This window comes from Siphateles boraxobius, unplaced genomic scaffold (genome assembly GCF_051911475.1).
Source record: "Siphateles boraxobius isolate OS27281-9 unplaced genomic scaffold, OSU_SipBor_1 1, whole genome shotgun sequence".
In the NCBI taxonomy this organism is placed as follows: Eukaryota; Metazoa; Chordata; class Actinopteri; order Cypriniformes; family Leuciscidae; genus Siphateles; species Siphateles boraxobius.
Genome location: NW_027508699.1, coordinates 9027426 through 9044739, shown reverse-complemented (window position 1 = coordinate 9044739; position 17314 = coordinate 9027426). Strand labels below are relative to the sequence as shown.

General features: G+C 41.5%; 1 protein-coding gene across 2 annotated transcripts in view; it reads left to right on the top strand.

Annotated features, from left to right (window-relative positions):
* Window positions 1-17314, top strand: part of LOC143706149 (epidermal growth factor receptor-like) — an 85545-nt gene that overhangs the window by 42658 nt on the left and 25573 nt on the right. For both annotated transcript variants that reach the window (XM_077197908.1, XM_077197829.1), the window contains exons 2-3: window positions 14849-15000; window positions 15219-15405. In XM_077197908.1, coding sequence (XP_077054023.1) covers window positions 14849-15000; window positions 15219-15405 — 339 coding nt within the window. The remainder of the gene's footprint in view (window positions 1-14848; window positions 15001-15218; window positions 15406-17314) is intronic.

Here is a 17314-nt window from a genome sequence, read left to right as displayed (position 1 = left end):
CAAGAAATATTATTATTTTTTGTGAGAAGACAGTAAATTACATTTTCTTCTGTATATTTCAACAAATTTTACATGACTAAGGTTCTACTTAGTATTTACCCTGTAGTGTGGATGCATGGGAACACTCAACACACATTATGAAGGACGTCCAGCACACCTACAGCCAGGGGCAAAAATTAACACTCAAACAGTTACGTCATATGCAGAGAGGAACAGTATACCTACTGAAGTTGAGCCAGCCTGGGTAAAGCCTCGCCTTATTATGGCACTGGGCCAGAAGGATTGCGAGAAGGAAGTGAGCTAACTCAATCTTTAACAATGAAACAAGTGACGTTACCTTGGTCATAATTTCTTCATCACATGATACAGTATCATCTATGTTAATGGAAAACATCCTACTGTCTCATAGAGTTGTATGCAACATCCAGTGAAACCAGCCAAAGTCATCTGCTCTAGAAGGCCTTCATTCTGCCTGGGACTGACGCAGGAAATGAGTAACTCCATATCGGCCATCCTAGATAATGCTGTTAAAGACACTGTTTATGAATTTATCTTGTGTAGGCGATGGGTTGATGGCTTTACTCTGCGCTATGAAACGCACTGTTTCATTGCGATGAGAGTATAGCAGAGCATAGGGAACCTGTTGTCTCACCCTCAGTTTTTACTGTCAGCATCCTTGCTGTCTGTATTAATCAATTAATGCCTGCAAAATCTTGATCAGAGCATCCCTATAAATAATGTTACATGATAAAAAGAAGGCCTCAACCCGGTGATCGGTGATACTGCTTCTTGTGATCGGTATCAGCCGATACTGCTTTCTATGAACAGTATCAGCCGATACTGCCTTCAATGAACGATATCAGCCGATACTTCTTCCTGTGATTGGTGTCAGCCTATACTGCTTTCTATGAACGTTAACAGCCGATACTGCTTCCTGTGATTTGGATCACCCATTACTGCTTTCTATGAACGGTATCAGCCGATACTGCTTTGTATGAACGATATCAGCCGATACTGCTTTCTATGAACGGTATCAGCCGATACTGCTTCCTGTGATTGGTATCAACCTTATCTCGCTTTCTTTGATGTATCAGCCGATACTGCTTCCTGTGATTGGTATCAACCGATACTGCTTTCTATGAACGGTATCAGCCGATACTGCTTTCTATGAACGTTAACAGCCGATTCTGCTTTCTATGAACGGTATCAGCCGATACTGCTTCCTGTGATTGGTATCAGCCGATACTGCTTCCTGTGATTTGGATCAGCCGATACTGCTTTCTATGAACGTTAACAGACGAAAGTGCTTTCTATGAATGGTATTAGCCGATACTGCTTCCTGTGATTTGGATCAGCCGTTACTGCTTTCTATGAACGGTATCAGCTGATACTGCTTTCTATGAATGATATCAGCCGATACTGCTTTCTATGAACGGTATCAGCCGATACTGCTTTCTATGAACGTTATCAGCCGATACTGCTTTCTATGAACGTTATCAGACGATACTGCTTCCTATGAACGGTATCAGCCGATACTGCCTTCTATGAACGTTATCAGCCGATACTGCTTTCTATGAACGTTATCAGCCGATACTGCTTCCTATGAACGGTATCAGCCGATACTGCCTTCTATGAACGGTATCAGCCGATACTGCTTTCTATGAACGTTATCAGCCGATACTGCTTCCTATGAACGGTATCAGCCGATACTGCCTTCTATGAACGTTATCAGCCGATACTGCTTTCTATGAACGGTATCAGCCGATACTGCTTTCTATGAACGATATCAGCCGATACTGCTTTCTGTCATTTGGATCAGCCGATACTGCTTTCTATGAACGTTATCAGCCGATACTGCTTCCTATGAACGGTATCAGCCGATACTGCCTTCTATGAACGTTATCAGCCGATACTGCTTTCTATGAACGTTATCAGCCGATACTGCTTTCTATGAACGTTATCAGCCGATACTGCTTCCTATGAACGGTATCAGCCGATACTGCCTTCTATGAACGGTATCAGCCGATACTGCTTTCTATGAACGTTATCAGCCGATACTGCTTTCTATGAACATTATCAGCCGATACTGCTTCCTATGAACGGTATCAGCCGATACTGCCTTCTATGAACGTTATCAGCCGATACTGCTTTCTATGAACGTTATCAGCCGATACTGCTTCCTATGAACGGTATCAGCCGATACTGCCTTCTATGAACGGTATCAGCCGGTATCAGCCGATACTGCTTTCTATGAACGGTATCAGTCGATACTGCTTCCTGTGATTGGTATCTGCACGCAGGGTAAAACAAACTGCAGGGTAAAACAATGTTAAACAATTGTGCAATTGAAATTGTGCAATTGAAACTGAAAGTCATTTACTCACTCAAGTATTAATTTCTTACTTCTGCTGAACACAAAAGAAGATATTTTGTAGAATGTCGGTAACCAAACAGTTGACAGGCCCCATAGTATTTTATGGAAGTCAATGGGTTACAGTAACTGGTCTGGTTACCGACATTCTTCAAAATATCTTCTTTTGTGTTCAGCAGAAGAAAAAAATGCATGCTTGATGGTGAGTATTACAAAATTTTCATTTTTAAACAAAAAAATTCATTTTAATTTTCCTTAAAAAGGAAATATAAATTCTTAGTCATTTACTCACCCTCAATAGATTTTCTTTTATTTCCCAAATGATGACAGATTATTTTTTGGTGAACTAGTCTCGCAACCCACTTGAACGGCCCCGCCACCACAGTTGAATACCACTGCAATTTAGTATTGTATAGTGATAGAAATATTGAGGTTAAGTAATCAAAGAATTAAGGAGGAGGAAGAGAAAGGACTGTAGAAGAACAGACCATAAGTCACGAACACATTATTGTTGATTCATTGTTTTGTAGGCTATTTGTATTGAGGTTACTTTTTTCTGTTATATTTGTCTTATCTAACGTTTTGAATGCTAATTTCTTTCAAATGAGTGGTAATTCCCATCACCCTTTCCAGCTAATCAAGTGATGTCTTAGGAAGTCACTGTTGACTGGATCTGTCTTCTGTTGCACAATAACTTAATTATTACTTACGCAGTAATGCAATTATTCACAATTTTACAGTCTTATGCATCTATTAGTGGAAACTGCCAATATGTTGGTCTCATTGGGGATATCTTGTGGTCCAAAATAATGGTTGTTGACACTCATTTTGTCATTAATCATTAACGCCTCAGTTTTATCTGTTTTGATTGCTGCCTTTTTTAGAATCAGAGCTCATAATGGTGTCTTTGCAGCAATATAGACCAGAATGATTCAATGTAGTTGTCATTTTTTCCCAGATGAGTGTGTAAGAAAGAGTAAGTTCTCGTAAAATTCATATGAGCTCGCTCTTTGCCACAACCACTATTCATCTTGGCCAGAGTTTTTCCTTTGCCGCTCAACGAACACCCACCTTGACTGAATTCTGATTGGTTCATTAGCTGCAAAAGACACCTACATGCCTCAGATTGGCTCTGGCTCTAGCATTCGCAGTTGATTTATTACAATCATTTTAGTCTTTTATTTGTATTTAATAAAGATTTGGGAATTGGCTTGGCTAGAGCCTAGACCTGATTTCAAGTGAAAACCTGTGGTTTGACCTGCAAACTGCAGTTGTAAGGAACTCAGCTTTCTGGAAATATTAATAATCAATAATATCTTGTTATTATTAATTATAAATATTTGGGTCAGTTAATTGGATTAACTTGATGTGGCTGAATTAATATTACAATCAATTAATCAGTTCTTCCAACGAACTCTTTTGATTATTCATTTATTCTATGAAAAGGGTATCTTCCATGGCCACCGAAGAATAATTATTTCTTCGCCTGTACAGTACTTTGAGCCAGTAGCAAAAACCGTGATCGTAAAGTGACTTGTATTGCAAACAAAACAGAACCAAATACATATTATGTACAAGTTTTATTAACTAAATATAGATATTTATATGAATATAAATAAACTAAGCAACATACACAAATGAATACATAAATAGGTTAGTGATAGGATGAAATTGGAAACCGGAAGAGGGTCTATGAGAAGAACCATCAGAATTTCATTTTCACATTTCATTGAATTGAATACTTGCATTTGTAATGGGAACAATTCTTGAAGTTGTTGAAAATTGAAGTCGTTGATGGTTCCGGCAGTGTCAAGCGGAAGTTGGTTGAGCGTTCTCTTTCTCCAGGAACGCATGGCTGGTTTGGGCAAGGCCTGGGACTCTGTTGAGGCCACGCCGAGCACCCAGGAGAAGTGAGGAAGTCGGAAGGATGGGTGATTGGAGTCGTTGTTGGTTGGAGTCTTTGTTCCAAAACTCTTGAGATTGTCCTTGGTTCTTTGTGAGAGAGTCATCTCTCTCCTGCCTGTGCCCATATCTGGTTGGATTGAGGCCTGCTGGGCCCTGGGGCCCCCGTGGAGGGGGAGGGGGTTCCCCAGAATCACCAGAACAGTGTTGCGGCTGGATGAAAGAACTAAGAGAGGGAGGTCACATGTGGACTGTCTCTAATAAGGCCTGGAAAAGATCCTCCCCTAAGGGTTGAACACGAGCAATCAGAAAGGTGACATGTCTGAGAGGGAAAGTGGCTCTTAGTTGATTTACGGATCTTTGTCCCTAGCATGATTATACCTTCATTAATGTTCAGATAGCTATAACACATCCACACTGCATTCTAGAAGAAGGTGATGTACATCAAAGTGTGAGTCATTAAATGAGCATTAATTAGGTAGGAGGCATGATACAGGTGAGGTTACATTGATCGTTAGTTGGTTGTATACCAGGATACATACCATAATATATACCTAATAGTACACGAGACAGTAAACCATTTACACTGTTTCTTTCACAGTTTTATGCATGTTCATTTATAGATCAGTTAGTCTATGATTAATGCAGCAAAGTCTGTTTTAAAGAGGTTTCTGTTTCATAGTCTCTCTCTCTTGAGTATGTGGCCACATTCCTCGGAGGTCGTAAAATCTCCTTATCATGCCCTGTAACATGACACTGTTTCTGCCCTTGTGTTTGTTCATTTGGGCTGTGTGAGGAGTTTCATAAACCTTTGTATATAATGAATAATTAGTATGTGTCTGATTGGTCCATACCCTACAGATCCCCCCTTTCGATAGTTGTTGTCCCCCCTCAAGGACAACCACGAGCGAAGTTGGAAGTGCAGAGAGATCAGACACACACTTGTCATAGAAGGCTGGAAGGCCATGGTGGCCTCTGGTTGCTCGTGTCTTCTGGAGCGGTGGTCGTTCCACGGCTGGTGATGTGGACAGTAGCCAAGTCCAGGTCTCTGCAGCAGGTGTTGAGGCAGCAGGTGTTGGGGCATTCTGAAGTTCATTAGTTTTGGGGCAGGTGTTTCCTTGTGGTTGCAGGAAGTGGTTAGGCCTCTATGTAGCATAGAGAGGTTTTCAAGCTGACCTGGTGCTGGTGGCCGGAGGTCAGAAGGTGGTTGTTAGCCTCTCAGTCACGAGAGGTCTGAAGGATTGAAGTGTTGTTCTGTTCTTATGGTGTTGCCGACGCAAGCTTGCCTAAGCTGGGGTGGGCAAGGAGTCGGAAGCTTGTACCTTACAGGACTCCTCGGGTGAGTCCTGTGCAGGGAGCTATTTTGCGTGTGTCAGCGGCTCCAGTAACTCTGAGGCAGGTGCGTCCAGCTGTCCTTGCGGAGCCTCAGATTGACACCTGTGTGAAGGGTATGGAAGAGGATGCTGTCGTTGACAGCCGTTGGTCTTCCTGTGGTGTTTGCAGGTTGAGGGTGCTGTCCTCCATGGCTTCTCCAAGGGGCTTGGCTGGTACCTGGGTTGTTGCCATGGTGACAGTTCTGTGCTGGTCCTGGGCATGCTCAGTCCAGCTGCATTGAATTTGGTTCGAACCTCAGTGTCTAGCTGGTCTGTAAGGCTTTGGGCACAGGTCCGCTCCTTGTGGGACGCTGTGATCTATTATGTGAGGTTGTTTACCTTCTGTTTTATACCCATAAGGTGGGGTAAGGAGATGAGAATCTTGATCACCCCGGTGTGGCTGTAACTCTGGGTTGGGTCATGGGTCGTTTGTCCTCTTCTCTCATGGTGCAGTTCCGTTGGCTCCGGTGCCGTCGGATGTCAGCAGCCATGGGTGGAACAGTGTTCCTCGCGATGGCTTGTCAGTCTTTTCGGTCTCCTAACCGGTTAAGGTCAGGTTAAGCAGAGGATCTGCAACATTTTGGCACACCTGTGGTGAGAGACTAATGCATGACCCTAGAAAGTTCAGAGCCACGGTTTAATGGGTTCGCTAGATATGTAGCATAAAGCTAGGTATTTCATGTGTAGCTAGCTAGTGAAGTGTGTATTGTATCCTTATCATCTTAGCTGTGGATGTTAGGAGGCTAAGACTTGTGTGGTTCCGAGAGTATTTCCTGGAAAGGGCATAGCCGAGATGAAATAAATGACTTAAGATGGTTCTTATGACTAAAATATTTCTCTGGACTTAACTGGTGGTTCACTACGGCTTGACGAAGTGAAGAATAGGAGGAAAAAGGACAGCTTTCCTATTCAAATTATGCTTATTATCAATCCTCAGGACTATAGTTATGCCCTAGTAATCGTTGAAATTACTTGTGTTGCAGGGTCATAAAAATTAGTGCACTCGTTGAAAATAAACAAAATCACAAATAAAGGTGTCTCTGGTTCCTTTCTGGGCCCTATGGGAAATGGAACCACATTTGAACAAGAGAGGAAATGGAAATAAATCATATACATGACAGAATAGACAAGTGAATAGCTGACTGCTATTATTATCGAAGTAAAATAAAAATCAAAAGGACTTAAGTAAGTGATCAAAACAGCGGGAATGATCTGAAATTGAGAGTAATCAGTAGCACTAGTGACTAACCTTTAGATTTGCCTGGACCAACACTCCATAGTGGGTCACAGCTGTTGCGTGTTTAAGACCACACCGTGTGTGTCCCTCCAAAGGTTTAGTCAACATGCTGATGAAAATTCTCATAACTATAAGAATTCTTCTCTAGCTACACAGCTTACATGTAATTAAACTTGGGTTTAATTGACAGGGGATCTGCAAATTTAGCCTACAGCGCTCAGCAAGGACTATGCCTAAACTAGTGAAGGTGAAATTCAGCTGAGAAGAATTGAAAGTAAGGAAAGAGAAAAATTAGAAACCCTAAATGGGGTTAAAGAAAGTATTTTAGAATACTTTGCGCTGTATACATAAAAGCTGTAATTAAGGCTTCAAGTAAATGATGCTAACCGCTAACTGTAGAAGTTATTATGTAGCTTAGCCTAAGCTGGATGGATGCTAGGTTAGCTTAGCCTAAGCTGGATGGACGCTAGGTTAAGTTAGCTTAGCCATCTAGGCTGGTTTGTTTACAAAATGACGTCACGAGTTAGCACTTCCTGTGACAAGTCGTTGTCAGGGGAACCAGTGCATGTCAGAACAATTCAACAGTCCATGAAGAATGTCCGCACATTTTAAATGAGTTATGCATGTTTAAACGGGTTAAAAGGGGGGCGCCTATACTTTAAGTCTTTCAAGAACTTGATGTTACATTCAGTAAAATGCAAATGTGGTTTGGCATTTGCAAATTTTACTCATGGACCTCTTCTCTTTACTTTACGCAACTTATTCTATTTGTTTACAGAGTAAGGAAATAGATTTGCTGTAAGTCAAAGCTTGTCTAAGCCTATATAGTTACGTCCATCTCGTGCATAAATACTGACTTTTCAGCGAGTGAACAGTTTTGATCGCTAGGTAGCTCTCTGGTTGTAGATGCAGACAAAATTTAGGTGAATTACATCAATCTAACAATAATTTGTAAGGTCTTTACTTTGTAGAAAGGGGAGCATCACCCAAGTCTACGTGTATATTACACTGTACTGAGATTCCTTCGTCGGAAACAGATTAAGCAACACTGCAATTTGGATTCCTTCAACCAAAGCAGACTAATAAATACCGGTACAGTTTGCATGCCGCTGAGATGAGATTCCTTTGTCAAACAGACTTACGCTTTAATGCTGAAATTACCGATACCAGTTAAGACCCCCTTTTTTTTATTATTATTATTATTTTAAGTAGAGATGTCAATTCCAGCTATCGTTTTATCTGCATTTAGACAAGCCAGCAGCTAGTGATCAAAATGTGTACCGCATATCATGTCCCATTTGGATCGGAATGATCAAATAAGCACTTTTAGGATAACAGCAGTTACGAAGGGGCTCTAGGTCATGCTAGTTTTCCCAGCTTAGGTGGTTTGCTTACTATCTGGCATTAGGGTGACGAATGCCCTATTTGGAGTTTGTATTTCCTGTAACAAGTCATTGTCATGGAAACTAATGTGCAGCAGTGTATATTTCACCCAGCGGGTGGCACAATGTCTGTATGTTTCAAAAAGCAGTGCATAGTCTGTTGGCACGTGAGGCTAACACCTGCATTCAAGATTTTCTTTAAATCAGTAAAATTCAAATTTTACTAAAGCAAACTCTTGCTTCCTTTTGAGCACACATTTTCATCTACTTTAAAAGTTTTATGTCCTATGCTGACTAGGAACTTTGTAGCAGAGTCGTGCATTGTGGTCATGCCGTGTGTCTTCTGGGTTTTGAAGTTCAGAGTCAAAAGGTTCTTGAAGCTGGTGTCTTCCTCCATCACAGGTTTGTTGCACGCTCCGAGGTAGCTCGCTTGATGTCTGTGGTAGTAGCACAGGGACTTTCAGGGTTACCCTGGTTGGTGTCTGGGACCGCGCCCAGTCTACATTCAGACTCTTAAGTCTGAGAATCCTGTTGTGATGGCTTGTTCCAGCTGCTGGTAGCTAGATTGGATGTTTTCTGGCTGCCGAGTCAGAAAGCGTCGCAACTCTGGGCTGGATGTGATCCAGATCAGATAGAGTCTAGCAAGCTCTGGTGTAAATGCAGGGATATGTCTGGCTATTCGGTTGAGGTCTTTGAGTGTCACTACACGCGTCGTTTCAAGATTCTTCTGAATCAATCCTTTTCCTTCCACGGCTGCAGAAGCTTTAAGGAAATTGTCTGATGACATGTTAAGCAGAGGGGTTTGTCTCCCCCCCCCCCCCCCTTTTGTGCAGGGCTGGGGAAGCCTACGCTGCTGATGCGAAGTTCAGCAGGGTACATATTTCTCGTGGGGTCCATTTGCAGTTGGTTGGACTGTTTCAGTTCTATTTGGACCACATCGAGCTGGTCTATAATGTTGCAGCATCGCTGAGTCAGTGTTGGGACTTCAGCTCTGGCTGCAAGCCGATGGCTTCAGCGTGTCTCTCTTTGAGTTCAACCAGTTCCTCTCTCATCTGTTGGCAGGTGCTCAGCGGCTGTCAGAGCCGCTTGAAAACTGGTGATCTCTTTCAGTTGCTCCACGCTGTCAGGGTCCCTGCATCTGTCCTGTGCCTTCTCCCGTTAAGCAGGGTTCGTTCTCTGTGGAGTCCTGTGGCTGGCAGCGTTAGTGCATTTACCTCCTGTTTGCGGCCTGCGGGAGCATGGCCAAGGAGAAGATAATGCTGGTCAGCTCTTGGTGGCTCAGGCTGGGTGTCAGACGTCTGCTTTCGTTGTTGCCTAACTGTTCCTTCCTCTGCCGTGGCAGGTCGTTGCCTGCTTCAGGCTGAAGGATGTCCATGACACTGCTCTGCCGGGTCTTCAGGTGGTCCTGGTGGCAGGGCCGGGTGTCTGAGGCCTACTGGCACACTTGTGGGAACACGAGAGTGAAATGGCACAGGCAAATGCAAGTTTCTACAGAGGTGGTGAGCTATCTGTGTGGGAGAATGGCTATGTGGAGCAGCTAAAATTTAGTGTTGGTGAGCACACACAACAACAACAAAAAGTTTTGAGTATCTTAGTTGACGTGCTTTAAGAAGCATCGACTGATGACTGGGCTCTTACATGTCATAACCTATTACTCAAAAATGCTGATGGTTCTTCTCACATGTTGTGCTACGAGAGTAACAGATAGAGCAAAACCAACATAAAACAATAGCATGAAACCAGAAAAGAAGAGGAAGAAAGGAGTGTTTTACCTATTTAGGTTTAGCCAGGAGACATAGGTAAACAGGAGTCACTTATGGGTTATGCTGCTGTTAGACTAAGCTACCAGGGACACATCAGACATCTCAAGGTCCAAAAGAAGAAGAAGAAACAATGGGAAGTGTTTCCAGTTCTGTCTGGGGCCTACTGTGCGTTTGTGTTTAGCCGTACTTCATGTATTTAGCTTGGTGCTAAGGAGTGAGGATGGGTAAAACACAGACAGGAAGTAGGATATTAATGACCTGTGTAACTCACTATGGAAACAACAGTCGCTAGATATTGTAATCCTATAGAGAGAGAGAAGATGAGGATAGTGACTAGTGATCTAAAATAAGGTAAAGGTAAAGTTAGAACGTCCTTATAGCTCTAAGAAAACTAAAAGGAAAGGGAAGCGTATCAAGTAATTTAATTAAATTTCAAATTTAGTTAAGCCCGTTTTTTTTTCTTTAGCTGAATATAAGAATTCAGGCGGAAACCAAAGTAAATAACTAAATTGAAATAAAATCTAAAAAAATGTATGTAAACATTGTGTGTTCTCATAGCTCTGGTAACTAGGGGGGAACTTGAATAAGCAAATTGATTTAATTAAATTCCCAATTTAATTAAATTCTACTTAACTGAATAGGACGATTCAGGCTCAACAGGTGTAAATACACAAAATAAAATAGGGGTACATTTAAGTAAAAATAAAAGAAACACAAATAAAAACCCAAAGTATCTGGGTTTCAATCTGAAAGTGAAACCAAGAGGAAGGGGTCGAGAGAGAGAAAGAGAGAGAGAAGAGGGTGGTTTAACCCTCTTATGAGACGTGCTTCGTGAAGCTCTGACACCAGGGTGAATCATTCGTCTCAAATCATTCGGAGTGTGTAATGTGTATCACTGCTAAGCTCACGTGATTTTATTAAACTGGGCTTCGTTACGCGTCATAGCTGTTTCGAAATTGTTTTAAATTTCAACGGTTCGTGAACCAGTGTGTATCTGGTCTCTATGTGATCTCGTTTCACTTTATAGATTCGTACACATTTAATGAGGCATTTGAGAAAGGGTCTGATTGACTTTCAAGTCAAGCATTCATAAAACGAGCCCTACAGTTTACTAAGATATTGTGCCTTGAAAGACACTCAGTACTCAAATTACTCAGTTCAAATCAGGCAAAATCTATAGTCTTTGGTTTAAGGTTACACTTTACGCTCTAACGTGTCTAAGTTTTTAGGCGGTGCTAAAACTATCACTCGAGGATAGAGGGTTTTACTTGTAAGTTAGGATTGAGGGAGCTATTGGCTACAACCGTCGCTTGTTTACACGAGGGTCTGTGAGATTGGTGCTGTTGTCAGAAAAACTAGATAGGAACGCCTGCTCGCGTTCCGGACGCAATGCCAACCAACAACACAGATCGTTCGGAGCAGCGGAGCAGCGGACCTGTGCTGACAGTTTGCACTGAGTCTCTCGCTTAGACACGACGTTGCGTGTGAGTGAATCTTTTTAACAAATCAAAACAGCACCGTTCTTTCACAGACAATGGCACATTAATTGTTAGCTGATTGTTCTAATACGAATTCGACGCGATTGTTTCATATGAGCGCTTCAGCGGTTTAATATGAATACAATGACGTAACGCATAATAAGGCCTTAATCGGTGATTGAGGAACATCGCTCAGATCACATTCAAAAATGCTGAAAATGGAGATTTCTTCGTCCATATCAGGTTAATTTGTTCTGGTACCATTTATGTGCGCGGCTAATCTGAGATTTCTTCCTCAGAGAAGGCTTATGCTCGATTTATATCTGAAATTAGGCTTTCTTCGCTAATATCAGGAGTTTCTTATCGTACGATTTAAATATGCATTATAGCATTTGTGAACTTTCTGCCATTCGTAGGAAGGCATATTCAAGCTATAGTTTTGCTGATTTACCCAGAAACTTGTAGGCCTACGTGAATGTATGAGATGTTAATAAAAACTTATGGGACAACATATGATTGATTACTGTCTGCTTGCATACAATGTTTAATACGATGCCTGCATTCTCCACCATATATGTAAGGAACTCAGCTTTCTGGAAATATTAATAATCAATAATATCTTGTTATTATTCATTTTAAATATTTGGGTCAGTTAATTGGATTAACTTGATGTGGCTTAATTAATATTACAATCAATTAATCAGTTCTTCCAACGAACTCTTTTGATTATTAATTTATTCTAAGAAAAGGGTATCTTCCATGGCCACCGAAGAATAATTATTTCTTCGCCTGTACAGTACTTTGAGCCAGTAGCAAAAACCGTGATCGTGAAGTGACTTGTATTGCAAACAAAACAGAACCAAATACATATTATGTACAAGTTTTATTAACTAAATATAGATATTTATATGAATATAAATAAACTAAACAACATACACAAATGAATACATAAATAGGTTAGTGATAGGATGAAATTGGAAACCGGAAGAGGGTCTATGAGAAGAACCATCAGAATTTCATTTTCACATTTCATTGAATTGAATACTTGCATTTGTAATGGGAACAATTCTTGAAGTTGTTGAAAATTGAAGTCGTTGATGGTTCCGGCAGTGTCAAGCGGAAGTTGGTTGAGCGTTCTCTTTCTCCAGGAACGCATGGCTGGTTTGGGCAAGGCCTGGGACTCTGTTGAGGCCACGCCGAGCACCCAGGAGAAGTGAGGAAGTCGGAAGGATGGGTGATTGGAGTCGTTGTTGGTTGGAGTCTTTATTCCAAAACTCTTGAGATTGTCCTTGGTTCTTTGTGAGAGAGTCATCTCTCTCCTTCCTGTGCCCATATCTGGTTGGATTGAGACCTGCTGGGCCCTGGGGCCCCCGTGGAGGGGGAGGGGGTTCCCCAGAATCACCAGAACAGTGTTGCGGCTGGATGAAAGAACTAAGAGAGGGAGGTCACATGTGGACTGTCTCTAATAAGGCCTGGAAAAGATCCTCCCCTAAGGGTTGAACTCGACCAATCAGAAAGGTGACATGTCTGAGAGGGAAAGTGGCTCTTAGTTGATTTACGGATCTTTGTCCCTAGCATGATTATACCTTCATTAATGTTCAGATAGCTATAACACATCCACACTGCATTCTAGAAGAAGGTGATGTACATCAAAGTGTGAGTCATTAAATGAGCATTAATTAGGTAGGAGGCATGATACAGGTGAGGTTACATTGATCGTTAGTTGGTTGTATACCAGGATACATACCATAATATATACCTAATACATTTACATTTATTCATTTAGCTGACGCTTTTATCCAAAGCGACTTACAATTGCTATGTATGTCAGAGGTCGCACGCCTGTGGAGCAACTAGGGGTTAAGTGTCTTGCTCAGGGACACATTGGTGTCTCACAGTGGATTCGAACCCGGGTCTCTCACACCAAAGACATGTGTCTTATCCACTGCGCCATCACCACCCTAATAGTACACGAGACAGTAAACTATTTACACTGTTTCTTTCACAGTTTTATGCATGTTCATTTATAGATCAGTTAGTCTATGATTAATGCAGCAAAGTCTCTTTTAAAGAGGTTTCTGTTTCATAGTCTCTCTCTTGAGTATGTGGCAACATTACTCGGAGGTTGTAAAATCTCCTTATCATGCCCTGTAACATGACACTGTTTCTGCCCATGTGTTTGTTCATTTGGACTGTGTGAGGAGTTTCATAAACCTTTGTATATAATGAATAATTAGTATGTGTCTGATTGGTCCATAGCCTACACAGTCTACAGACACACTCCATCTAATTTGTGTAATTGGGATAAATTTGCATTGCAAAATGGGCTAAAATTCCACAAATGTGAAATAAATAAGAAGGCTCACGACTGTAATTGTTGTTGAAGGACTTTGTATAAAGCTTTTTGTGCTCATAAGACTGCATGCATTTGATCAAAAATACAGGAAAAACAGTAATATTGTGAAATATTTTTACAAATAAAATAACTGTTTTTGACAGTTTCATGTTTTTAAATATATATATATATATATATATATATATATACTTCCTTTGATGGCAAAGTTGATCATCCTTCAGAAATCATTTTATTATGCCGATTTGGTGCTCAAGAATATGTATCATACACACAATTCACCCGCTATATTGCTAAATGTACCTGATTTTTCATATAAACAGACAAATATATCAGCATGGCTTCTCTTGAGACTCCTCTGCTTCAAAATGCTAAAGCTCGCCCTGTACGTTGACGTGATTGGTTACAAGGTAGTTTGTGACATACGAAACCCTTTAGATTTCAGACCTAGTTTTTGAGACTGTCTTTGGTTCACTGCAGTTTTAAGGAGAAAAAACTCCGTAATGGTGTTGACTTATGAATTTGCACATGATTTGTCTTAAAGCATATTAAAAAACCCTCATATACATATAAACAACATTAAAAACTTTAATATATTTGAGGAAACTGTGATAGATTTTTTTAAAGAATTCTTTAATGAATAGAAAATAAAAAAACAGCATTTATTTTTAAATAGAAATATTTTGTAACAGCCTAATAAAAGTCACTTTTTATCAATTTAATGCATCTTTGCTGAATAAAATTATTTATTTAATTTAAATAATCTTACTGACCCCATGTCTTAATGTATTATTGAATGAAAAAAAAATATTCCAATGTGTTTGAAAGTATATTCAAAAATATTTTGGTTGGGAGGTTTAATTGATAAACAAATTGCAAAAAGAAACCAAAAACATTTTTGCTTCTATTGGCATTTGAGTTTTATTATGCTTTTTTTATGAAGGCCTCAGTGGATTTAATTTTTCTTTCTTTCTTTCTGTGTGTTTAAGTGTGTCAGGGCACGAACATCAAACTGACCCTCCTGGGAACAGTGGATGACCATTATCAGATCCTGGTAAAAATGTACAGCAACTGCACCGTGGTTCTGAAAAACCTGGAAATCACATATATGACAGAAAAACATGACTTGTCTTTTCTCAGGGTATGATCTGTTTACAAACACTACATTCAGTGCTATTTTACTGTTACCTACTGTTTGGTTATTGTAAGTCATCTATACACCAATGTTTTATTATATTTTGTATTTCATGACAGATACCTTAAGCTATATTTAAATTATGCAGTATAACAACTCTTTATATAGCCTAGTTTTAGTGATGTATGTTAGTGAGTTTTATGTTTAATGTTTCTGAATTTTAGAGCATTCAAGAAGTTGGTGGTTATGTTCTTATTGGGATCAACTCGGCTCCTACTATTCCCCTTGAGAATCTACGCATCATTCGTGGCCACTCCCTTTATGCAGACAGATTTGCTTTGGTAGTCCTCCTAAACTCCAACAACAGCATCGGACAAGGCGTGAATCATTTAGCACTGACTAGCTTAACTGGTATGTGGTTATAAAAGTGCTCCTCTTCAGTCGGTCTCTCGACGCCACGTCGGGGACCAATGAATAGGAATCTCGCTAGAGAGGTCAATGTACTTCGAGTGTAACTAAAACGAGCCAATGCATATGGCTATAAATGTGATAATAGCATCAGCTGCGCTGCATTGGGCACCCTCGTATAATGAGCAGCAGGTGCATCGCATCTTCAGCTTTTCGCTTCGGAGTCGAGCGGTTTGTTTGTTCTGTCTCTAATCTGCAAGCAGTGCTATCTAAAAGAGCCAGTTTTCAAGGAAGACGCTTTCTCATTGGTGTTGGTGTGATGGTACTATACAGCGTTGATTGAGTCCTCTCGCCTGTGTCTATGTGCTAGGGCTTGCATAGACTAGTCGAGTAGTCAAGAGATCGACTACTTCAACCACTAGTCGGGGCTGTTGGAAACAATCGACTACTCAAGCGTCCATTAACCATAAATTAATTAAAAATGGCGAACGTCACCAACAGACACCAGACATCAGATGTGTGGCAGTATTTCATCAAGGATGAAAAAAAAAAAGAGTAATTTGCCAACTCTGTAAGATATTGCGCCTAAAAATGCTCTCCTTCTTTCCACAAGTGCTTGCGCTCCCATGGCGTCTGTCGTTGCTATGCAACCATGAACTGCGCTCTCTCCATGATGACGAGGAAGAATCACCAATGGATTAATGATTTCTAGCCCTTGCATTAGCTTTACTACGAGATATATTTATGGAGATGAGAAATGAAAACCCGCAGTGAACAGCTATGATCAGCTGTTCGGCCGATCTTTTGATTTGTTACGGAAATGCAAGCTTATCGGTTGGTATTTGACCTGCAGTGCCCTTGCGGCATTCTGAAAAGATGAGATGAAAAAATGAGCGTGCCGCACCACATGCGCGTTGCGACCGCGTCGCTTCCATTATGATCGAGGTTGCCGCACGACTAAATTTGAAATAACAAACTTGAGCGCGCAAAAGAAGCGATATTTAAACTGCCCCTGTAGACCGTGAAGATCAGCGAGAGCTTCCGTTGGGCAAAACCCGGACAGGTCTCTCGCTCCTCAGCGTATCGTGTGCCGTCGAGCTGCTGGGCTGCAGCACAGGTTGTCACGGCAACCCAGCACTCACTCGGCACTCTGGGTGCGTGGTCTCCTTGTCTATTCTCCGTTGTAGCACCCTCCCTGGTGGCCACCAGGAGAGGTCTACTTCAATAGAATAGCTTGGTTGTCCTGAGAGTTGAGGGTTTCTCCTTTGGGGAACCAACCCCTAGGGCCCCTAGCGCATCACAAGCTGTGCAGCTTCTGTATGGGATTGCTGGTCCTTAAAAAAAAACAAAAAAAAACAGGGGAACCTAGCGTTTCAATCAGGGCTCCAGCTGAGGGTAGATGTCGATTGCTGCATCGGAAAGAGGGGCTGTTTCGCTCTGAAAATGAGGATGATGCTGAGTACCCACTGTAATAGTGTGTCTGCTTATGCTGAATCAGATTCAGAGCTGACAGTCATGCTTTCCCGGGTCTTTCTTGGATGTGCATTGAAAACTTAGCAGTATGCGAGGCCAATGCACTCTTATTGTACTAGGGTAGTTCTGAGCTGGGGGTGATCAAGTCACAGCGCAGGCCCTCGGTCAGACTATGTCCACCTTGGTGGTCCAGAAGCACCCCTGGCTGTCCTTGCAGAGGTGCGAGAGGTCATCAAAGTACGCTTTCTTGATGCTCCCATCTCACAAGGTTGCCTTTTCGGCGACACTGTTGAGGACTGGCCCAGCAGTTCTCCGCAGTCAGCAGCAGAATGAAGCGCTACCCCCGACGTACCACCAGAGTGCCTCGTCTACCTCAGTCTACTCGTCGTCAAGGGTGTCAGCCCCTGCAAAAAAAATTAAAACAGCCTACTCTACTGTG